Source organism: Nannochloropsis gaditana (assembly GCF_000240725.1).
Source record: "Nannochloropsis gaditana CCMP526 unplaced genomic scaffold scaffold965, whole genome shotgun sequence".
NCBI lineage: Eukaryota > Eustigmatophyceae > Eustigmatales > Monodopsidaceae > Microchloropsis > Microchloropsis gaditana.
Genome location: NW_005802988.1, coordinates 1 through 9,407, shown reverse-complemented (window position 1 = coordinate 9,407; position 9,407 = coordinate 1). Strand labels below are relative to the sequence as shown.

Here is a 9,407-nt window from a genome sequence, read left to right as displayed (position 1 = left end):
GGAGGAGGAGGGGCTCGGGGCCGAGGCGCTTGTCGATTTGACTCCATGGAGGGGGAGGTCCGGAGGGTAGGGCTAAGGAGGGGGGGAGGAAGGGAGGGAGGGAGTGGGACCAGGGGGGAGGAAGGGAGGGAGGGAGGGAGGGAGAGGAGGGGGAGGAGGGGGAGGAAGGGAGGGAGGGAGTGGCATGCATGAACGTGGCAGTCCTCTATCTCTTCTTCCAAAATGTGCTAGCTACGTTGGGGAAAATGCCATCCGTTACCCGTGCAGGGCTAGCGATATTCTCTTCCCTTGTCTCCCTCGGCGTACCGGGTGTCAATGTTTTTAGGATGGCCACCCCCACCTTCTTTTCGCTCTTCTTTAGCCGCGTCACCCCCACGGGCATCACGTCGAACAAATTCCCGCCTTTCTGGTGGCTTTTGGGCGCCAGAACAAAGCCCCTATCGCGCGATCGGTAGTCGTTGCTGAATGCGTGGCCATTTCGGTCGCCCTGCTTGCGGGCACGACCTTTTCTTTTCGCCGTGGAACCCGGTGGGGGATAGTGCTGAGGTGGGGGCCGCTGTGTGCACTGGAATAGGAAAATCAAACAACCATCAAAGGGAATATCCGTCCCAGGAGCAAGTGCTCGGGTGTACATTCAGCGCCATCACATTCCACAGACAGGCCAAGCGTCGAAAATCCTGCCCGGTTTAGGAAGTTGTACCATGGCCCGCAGGAAACAAGGAAAAAAATGAGACGGGGTTCCGAGATTTTTTCCCAAAGGACGCACCTGTCTTTTGGTCAAGCCCTCGCCGCGGGCTTTGGGCGCAAAATAACGCCCTCCTTTACTGCGTCCCCCTTTTCGACCGCGTGGGGCTTTACCCATACCGAAGCGGACTGTATTTGATATGCGGTTAAAAATGGGGAGGGGGGGAGGTATGCCAGGAGGTAGAAGAGAGATAGCAGAATCAATAAACGCCTCAAAAAGGGCAGCCATCGCTGTCTGCCATCAAAGCACTTTCAAGTTTCTATACAAGATGCTATTTCCCTTGAGTTCGTCGCGGTATTGTGGTAGAGAAACCTCGCATTAAAGGCGGCTGGTGCGCCTGAGCATATCGCTGCCATGGAGTCGTCTCTCTTCAGCTCCATCTTTACCCTCCACCCTCTTCCATACTATTCCAGAATCTATGACACGCCATCGCCCGTTCTCAGTCGAAAATGACCAACCCTGATAGAGGGAAATCCGAAAATAGGCATGATTGTGGGCAAGGAGGGAAAACTGTTGTAGTGCTAAAAAACCAACAGACCTCAAGCACTGAGCAGAGAGGGCGGTGCTCGAGTCTCACTGCGCATGCCATTTCATCTTCTCTCACGAGACGACGCCACCCCATAAACATATACTAGAGCGTCAAAGCGGAGAGTCGAGGAAGGCGTTCAGCTCTTCTTTGTCTGCCGTTGCATTTGGAAAGTCTGCATATGACTGCAAGCCGGACCTTTTGGCCCCAGCACTCTCACTAGGTAGGAGACGTCTTTCGAAAGCCAGACTCACCGCCTCCATTGACCGATACAAAGACATGGGCGAGGCTCTTTTGTGTTTATTGGAAAGGCCTTCTCGGGACAGATTAGTTCGTAGGAAGGGGGGGGAAGAGGTATTACGACGAGCCCGCCGCCTGCATGACCTCTGTGGGACGGAGCAATCAAGCATTACATTCCCTTTCTTCTGGGGCTTCCCTGCTTCCATCCCGGGTTGAACAGTGCGATTCATGGTGCAGTCCGGCCCTCGTTGCAGCGCTGCCTGGCCGACGCGCGCATGACCACCGCCCTTTCTACCCTAGTACCTCATTGCCCCCTGCCTTGCCTTTTCCCCCACCAGGCTTGCCGATTCCAAGCAGGATGAGTAGCCTGCCCACCTCCGCCGCCTCGGGCGTCTACGAAGTGGAGGCCTCGGACGTGATCAAACTCATCCTTCAATTTTGCAAGGAAAACAATTTGCACAGGACACTCCACACCCTTCAGTCGGAATCCCAGGTGGCCATGAACTCGGTGGACTCTATGGAGAATTTTCTCAGCGACGTTACCCAAGGAAGGTGGGACAGTGTTTTGCCTCAAGCGGCGGGGCTTCAACTACCCCAAGACAAACTGCTGGCGCTCTATGAGCAGGTCCGTGGGTTGAATGAGCGGCACCTAGGGATGGGAACCCCAACGGAAGGAAAGCCTTGCAGGTTGTTTTTACCCTTTCTTTGTTCCTGTATTGTTGGTATCCCTAGCAAGGGCTCGACCGTGAGCATTTCGTCGATACTGTCAGGGCTGAAAGTGCCGCACGACCCAAATTCATATGTGACCCGTCGCTCCGGGTAGCCTTTTTCTTCTCGTCCTGAACATGCTTCCTAATATCTGGCTATCGATCTCTTCCCCCCACTTTTCACGCTGTTTTACTCCCGCAGGTCTGTCTCGAACTCATCGAAATGCGTGAAACGGAACTGGCCCGGGAAATGTTGCGAACGACAGAGCCATTACAGCTTTTAAAAACTCAAGACCCGGACCGTTACTTTCGGTTGGAAACATTTTTGAACCGCAAGATCCACGACGCGCAGGAGCTGTATGCCTACGGCCTCAACAAGGAGCGGAGACGGCAGGAGATCGCCGACAGCCTCGCCGTCGAAGTCTCCGTCGTTCCCCCTTCCCGCCTTCTTGCCCTCTTGCAGCAGGCCTTAAGGTATCAGCAACTTCAAGGAAACCTGCCCAAGGACCGGCGTTACGATCTTTTTCGAGGCAGCGCCCGCTCCGCGGGGAAGGACGAGGCGGAACGGCCCCCTAAGAAGCAGGTGCTCACATGCTTCTTTTCCAGCCCCTGTGGAAGATACCCGGACCTTTCGGACTTTTTCTGGAAAACCCCGTCGTTGGTACCATTGCCGCGCCCCCTTCCCCGAAGCTCATGCATTCTGCGCTTCCCTTTTCTCTTTTCCCTCTCCCCCCCCCCTCTTCCCTTTCCCCCCCCTCAAATTGTATTTCTTAATAGGCGGGCCAAATCAAATTCGGATCCAAAACACACCCAGAGTGCGCGCGTTTCTCCCCTGATGGCCTGCAGCTCGTCACGGGTTCTTTGGATGGCTTTGTGGAAGTGTGGGACCCGGACACCTGCCGGCTTCGGAAGGACCTGCCCTACCAAGCCCGGGAAGAATTGATGATGCACGACGCGGCGGTCTTGGCCCTGGCGTTCTCCAGGGACGGAGAGATGCTGGCGACGGGGGACACGGACGGGGCTGTCAAGGTACCCGGAGGAGAGCAGGGGGGCCGTTGGGGCGGGAAAGGGGATAGGGGGGTGCCGAGGTGGCCAGAGAAAAGGTCTCTGGTGTCAATCGAGGAATTAGAACAGGCACGGGGGGCGGCATGAATCGTCCTTCCTCCCTCCCTTTCTCCTTCCCTCCTTCCCTCCTTCCCTACTTCCCTCCCTCCTTCCCACCTTTCCTCCTTCCCTCCCCTTCTCCCCACCTTGTCTCTTCCGGTGCCCGCAGGTATGGAAACTGAGCAGTGGGAAGTGCCTCCGCCACCTTCCCCACGCCCACAGCAAAGGCATTACCTCCCTGGCGTTTTCCCGAGATTCCTTGCAGCTGGCGACGGCGTCGTTCGACGGGACCGCGCGCTTGCACGGGGTCAAGGCAGGCAGGGTTTTGAAGGTGAGAGTGCTAGGCCAGGCACTAGATGTATTCTCCCTTTCATTGTCGCTGCGGGGGAGGAAGGGGGGGGGGGGAGAAGGGAGGGGGGGGCGTTGATGACACGACCGTGGGCGACTATCCTTTTGGTGGTTGGGGGGCCTACCGCGAAGAGAAGGGAGGCACAATGCAACGCGTCCTTTGCTCCATGTCGGGATAGAAAATGACAGGGACATAGCGAGGCGTACCATGCCATGTGCTGGACGCCAATGCCGATGTTTCGATCCTATTCACGACCCCTCTGTCCCCTGAGTGGCCTGCATGCCGCGTCTTGCTGCCGAAGCTCCTGGCCTGGAGGACACGATGGAGCAACCGTCCCACTGAAGATGTTTTCGCTTTTTGTTGTGCTCTTTCCTTTTCCTCCTTATGAGAAATTGACTGAACCTTCTTCCGCTTTCCGTTTCGCTCCCTCCTCCTCCTCCTCGGAAAACCTTTCCCCCCCGCTCCAGGAGTTCCGGGGGCACTCCTCCTTTGTGAACTGCATCTGTTTCACCCAAGACGGGAGCCGCCTCTTGACTGGCAGCAGCGACGGCACGGTCAAAGTGTGGGACGCCCGGAGCAGCGAATGCCTCCACACCTTCCGACCGGGGGTGGAGTCCGCGGTCGATCTGGAGGCGATGGTGCATACGGTCCTGCCCTTGCCAGGGGGAGCTGACTTGTTTTTTATCGCCAACCGGACCTCCACGGCCTATGTGACGACGGCACAGGGGCAGGTGGTGAAAAGGATGTCGAGCGGGAAGAAAGTAGGGGGGGATTTCGCCGCGGCCGCCCTGAGTCCCAAGGGTACTTTTGCGCATTGTGCGGGGGAGGACGGGATAGTGTATTCTTTTCAGCTGGGGAAAGGGGATTTGGAAAGCTTTGTGAAGGTGGGGGAGAAGGAAGTGATCGGGGTGGCCCACCACCCGCACCGGAATTTGGTGGTGACGTTTGGGGACGAAGGCGTGCTCAAGGTGTGGAGGGCGTGAGGGAGGGAGGGAAGGAGGAAGGGAGAGAGGGAGGGAGGGAGGGAAGGAGGATGTCGAAATCGGCTCCATTCAAATTACTCGTCATGGTGTCTGGCCCCGAGCACGAGTCCGTGTGACTTTGTCTTCTTGTTACAAAATGCCATCGCTTCCCGTTACCCCCCCGCCCCCTAGTCATTCGACCCCCGAGTCGATGCAACCGGGGACTGCCCACTAATGCCTCCCGCCCCTCTTGCGTTTTTGAAGGACGCGTGCCAACAATCCTCTCTTGTGCGGGGGTTGCAATCTGGTATGGTCGCCTTCTCCCCACCGCCCGTACGTTTCAGCCGAGGGTAGGGTGAAAACCCTCCGCGCTCTCTCTCATATAGGCGACAATACCGGCAACCCATCGCACTCCAAGGTCCCAAACATCACCACCTTTCCCTCCCTTCCACCCTCGTCCCCACCCTCCCCCTCTTCGTCCCCGGGCGCCGCCAAACTCGAGACACCACTGCCGGTCTGAGTGCTCTCTTCGTCGTCCATGTCGCCTCTCGTCCCGTCCCTCCCCATCCGCGGGGGCCACAAGGCAGCGCCTGCCTCCACATCCGACGGAGCCTGGCCCCGCCTCGCCCGCCCTCCCCCCCTTCCTTCGACCCCCCCTCGCCCTCCTCTCCTCCTTCGGGGCCCAAACCGTCCACGGATCGGAAGATGTACCAGCAAATGCCGGCGGCCAACAAATCCAACGCCGCCGCCACCCAAAATGGCAACCCCAACATCCACTCGCTCCCTCCCCCTGGCCCTTTTTCTTCCCCAGCTTGGCGCAAGGACAGAGCTACAATGGCACCGAAGATCGGGCCGCCGACAGCCTTGCTGAGCACGCGCAGGCTCGAGACGGAGCCTTGGAGCACCCCCTGCTGCTCGGGGGCGATGCCCTTGGCCAGCGCGGACATGAGGCCGGGGTTTTTTAGGGAGGCGGCCATCTGGGCAGGGAGGGAGGGAGGGAGGGAAGGGAAGTGGGTGGGATGTGAAGATATTCGTCGGCTGGGATGCCCTTGTGCTAGCCCCATACACGATGAGGGGGGGCGCAATTTTTCTTTTTCATCGGTACTTCCTAAATGCACCCACATGAATAGGCCGGGCATAGCGATGCAAGAAAACAAAGGACGTTCATTGTAAACATCTGGAGAAGCGAGAAGGGGGGAGGGGGGGGAGCGGAAAAGAGGGACTCGGGACCCACCTGGGGCAGTATCGTCAGGCCCATCATCCAGCCGTGGGTGGCTACCGATATCACCCCCATGGCCAGGGCATGCCCGAAGAGACCGACGGTGACACAGCCGTTCTCGCTCACAAAGCGGGGGACGAAATAGCGCAAACTCCCCTGGATAATGGCGAGGCAGATCCCGATGATGGAGACGTAAAAACCCAAGGTCATGTAACCCCACCCGAAGCGGCGTTTGGTGTACAGCACGACGAATTGGTAGACGCATTCCGTCAGCTGGTTCAAGAAGAATGGCCCGGAAAAGAGCTGGAAACGCCGAAAACGCATGGCCTCCCGAAGCACGAAGAAAGGATTGGCTTTCCTCCAATTGATGTTCAAAGCCCGGTGGCACGCCTGCAAACTCTCTGCCATGGACCAGGCAATGACAATGGAGACGCCTAGAAAGGCAAGCGAGAGGTAAATCGGGTAGAGGACATTCATTTTTTGTAAGACAGGACCGATGGCGGGGCTGTAGGGTAATGGGAGGGGAAAGAGCTGTAAGTCGATCGTGCCAGGCGGAACCATGGAATGCCTGCGGAAGCACTCAATAGACTTTATGCGACTTTTTCGACACACATGCACAATGTCCCCAGGCCCCTGATGATATCCGCGTACGATCCTGCTACGGCCATCCATTTTGCAGGGATCTCCACATGCTTGTTCCTCCCATGCCCCCCCTTGGTCTCCAATGCTCGCATCCAGACACCCCCCCAACGACATCAAACCAGCCGGAAGCACGCTGAGACTAAAAGAGGTTGTGTGGGACGTACCCTAGAATCATGGACAGCCCAATCGCCATCCCCAGCCTTCCGTACTGCTGTGCTAACTCTCCCTCCCCGGTCTTGCCTTGCGCGGAACACAGGTCGGCAACGATGGCATTGATCATGCCCAGGGTCACGTTGCTCGCGCCGTTGATGAGGAAATAAATTAGGACGCTGTGCCGCGTTGGCAAGATCGCGACCACCATCAGGGAGGCGAAGTGAAGGAGGAGGGAAAGAAGCAATATGGGCCGGCGACCGACGCTGTCGCTCAGGTTACCCAATACCGGCGAAGAGAAAAATTGGACGCCTCGTTCTACCCCGGCACAGACGCCTAGGAAGGCAGCCGTTTGTGAGTAATTGTTTCCAAAATCGTTTAGAAGCAGTTCGGTGAAGGTGGTGAACAGGACCCCGAAGCTTATGTGGTAGAAGAACCCCAAGGCGCGGCAGAGTTTTTTCGTTCGCACCAATTGCTTTGCATGATGATTGTGTCCGTGTATTTGGTTCTCCAAATTATCAGACGCGTGAATAGAGTCAAAGGGTGTGACTTGACGCCGGCCTCCATCACCGGTTCGTAATGGAGTGGTAATGCCCTCCTCTGTGGGGGAGAGGATGACCACTTTCTCCTCATTTACTAGAACAGGAGTAATAGGTAGCTCTGTCATGCCAGATGGACCACCTCCTGGACTTAATCTGTTACCATAAGCCCCATTTACACGCTTTCGAGGGCTGGCGTCCATAGCAGAGCCTAATATATATGGGTTAGGGGGGGAGGGTTAAGGCAAAGATCTGTGTCGAATCCCCGTTGTGATCAATGAGCACGCCCCCTATTTTTTGCTTATAAGAAAGAGATATTGAGGAAGCATGCCTAGTGGAGTCTCAAATAAATTACGCACGCATTCGACGTTTTTAATAAAAAAAAACAACGAAAGGAAGGAAGAAAAAAAGCTCCATCCTTCGGAGAGGGACCCAAAAAGCGGAGGTTGATCTTTTTAAAATTTTGAATATCAAGCCCAGTTGCTATGTCGCCTCTGTCTCATCTGTACATGATGTGCTTTAGGTCCCACGCGCCATGCTTTCGTACCACTGCACGATTATTAACCTGCGCTTACCCATTCTGTGTACAGACTTATTTTTGACGCCGGACAATCATGTCCGAGTATTCTTCCGCTGATTCCTCCGATAAGCTTTCCCCCCCGGCTTCTGCTCGGTTGCCACCTCCTCCTACTTCACTGCGCAGCAACACTGCTTCCTGTAGGTACAAAAACGCAACGCGCGTCGTAATCTTTAACATTCTCGATATAAGTTTTCATTATTTATTCGTTTCAATGTAAAGTGCTATCTAGGATTCAAGCTTTCATACCTCAGATCGCTCAAGCCAACGCCCACTTGGAAGAGCGCCTTCAATCAGGTCAAGGAGCAGGTATATAGAAGCCTCTAGACTCTATCTAACTTTCTTACGTTTACGTTTACCTTTTTGTCTTTACGTCTTAATGTTTTCACCACAATGCATGCTGAACATGGTTTGTGGAGCTCTTGCGAACAACACGCTCACGTGTAGGACTAGATAGGACCTTTAGCCGTCTATTACGTAAATGGCTTCTCTTTTGAATGCTTCGGGCGCATATTCTTTTGTCGGAGATTCCAATAAATGCTACGCTGCACGCTGCTTTTGAGCAAGGGCGTGCGCTGGCTCCTCGGTTAACCTACTCGTACCAACCCTTCCCCTTCAACAGATGTGCGGCTCGACACGGACCTATCAGCGAAGCAAACGGACCGGGACGAAGGCGAGGAAGATGCAGCACATGAGGAGGAGCAGGAGCAAGCCGTCATTAGCTTGGATCTTGCCGTCGGGCCCGTAGATGAGAGGCTCGTTGCCGCTCTGGAAGGGGACGAGGGTGGTGGGAGTAGGGAGGAGGCGAAGGAGACCTCAGGAATGGAAGAGGAGGAGGAAAAGACCGAGAGGGTGCTCTCCTTGTTGGGAGGAAGAAAAAGGGCGGACGAAGCGGCGGGAGAGGGAGCAGAAAAGGCTGGAACGAGGCATAAAGGGTCGAAGAAGCCGTTGATTCAGGAACTCACTTGACATGGTTCAGAGCCTAGGAATTCCATGCTTGGATCTGGGAATCTCACATCGATTTGCGCATATTCGGAGATGGCGTGTAATGTCCTCCTCCTATCTTAAGGAAAAAAATATAGGCACACAAACATACTCCGGCAGATGGTGGAGGCCCTTGTCCCCCCCGCCCCCTCTTGATCGCTGTCCAACCCCCAAAACGAAGCGATGGCGCTTATCCCTTCATACTTTTTTGCATTTCATTGTCATGCAGCACAGTGTCAACCCTTGTGCCCGCCCTGGATGTTCGGCATCCCCTAAGTAGCCTCTTCCTTCCTTCCTCGCTTTCCTCCCACCCTCCCCCGCGCGTCCCCCTATCAGGCATTATCACTGCGCTTACAGGCACCCGTGTCCCCACAAAACACCTGGGCCTCCCATTCTGCCTCCTGTGGCCCGTGTAAGCTTCTCCCCCTCCCTCCTCATCACTCATACCAACCGAAACCGCAAGGCTATTTCCTGCGCGGGTTCGACTCCGCGCCCGGCCACGGCTTGCCGCGCACCCTCCCTCGCGCCATCCCTCCAGCCTTTTTGCCTCCCTCCGATCCATGTCTGTGGCTTTTGGTCCTCTTTGCCTCTTCTGTCTCCTCCTTCCACGTCCCCGCCTCGTCCTCCCTCCTGCTTGTCCACCCCCCCCGGCCCCTCCTTCGA

The 9,407-nt window shown here is 56.1% G+C and overlaps 4 protein-coding genes across 4 annotated transcripts; 2 read left to right on the top strand and 2 right to left on the bottom strand.

The window, feature by feature from the left end:
- NGA_0692600 (uncharacterized protein) lies at window positions 1-862 on the bottom strand (the record flags this gene model as incomplete). The annotated part of the gene is made up of 3 exons (XM_005853301.2): window positions 1-72; window positions 307-565; window positions 767-862. Coding segments are annotated over 3 exons (427 nt in total), but the record flags the coding sequence as incomplete, so codon positions are not given.
- A 505-nt stretch (window positions 863-1,367) lies between these two features.
- On the top strand, window positions 1,368-4,654 carry NGA_0692800 (smu-1 suppressor of mec-8 and unc-52-like protein; the record flags this gene model as incomplete). The annotated part of the gene is made up of 6 exons (XM_005853302.1): window positions 1,368-1,494; window positions 1,850-2,136; window positions 2,421-2,801; window positions 2,996-3,247; window positions 3,492-3,653; window positions 4,139-4,654. Coding segments are annotated over 6 exons (1,725 nt in total), but the record flags the coding sequence as incomplete, so codon positions are not given.
- Window positions 4,655-4,973: 319 nt separating this feature from the next.
- NGA_0579020 (major facilitator superfamily mfs 1) lies at window positions 4,974-7,396 on the bottom strand (the record flags this gene model as incomplete). The annotated part of the gene is made up of 4 exons (XM_005853300.2): window positions 6,659-7,396; window positions 5,868-6,357; window positions 5,285-5,610; window positions 4,974-5,010 (listed from the first exon to the last, which is right to left on the bottom strand). The coding sequence occupies exons 1-4, from the start codon at window positions 7,384-7,386 to the stop codon at window positions 4,974-4,976; spliced, it is 1,581 nt and encodes a 526-aa protein (XP_005853362.1). The 5' UTR covers window positions 7,387-7,396.
- Window positions 7,397-7,797: 401 nt separating this feature from the next.
- NGA_0578302 (uncharacterized protein) lies at window positions 7,798-8,692 on the top strand (the record flags this gene model as incomplete). The annotated part of the gene is made up of 3 exons (XM_005853299.1): window positions 7,798-7,900; window positions 8,383-8,612; window positions 8,636-8,692. 3 exons carry the CDS (start codon window positions 7,798-7,800, stop codon window positions 8,690-8,692), a joined length of 390 nt encoding a protein of 129 aa, XP_005853361.1.
- Window positions 8,693-9,407: the final 715 nt, after the last annotated feature.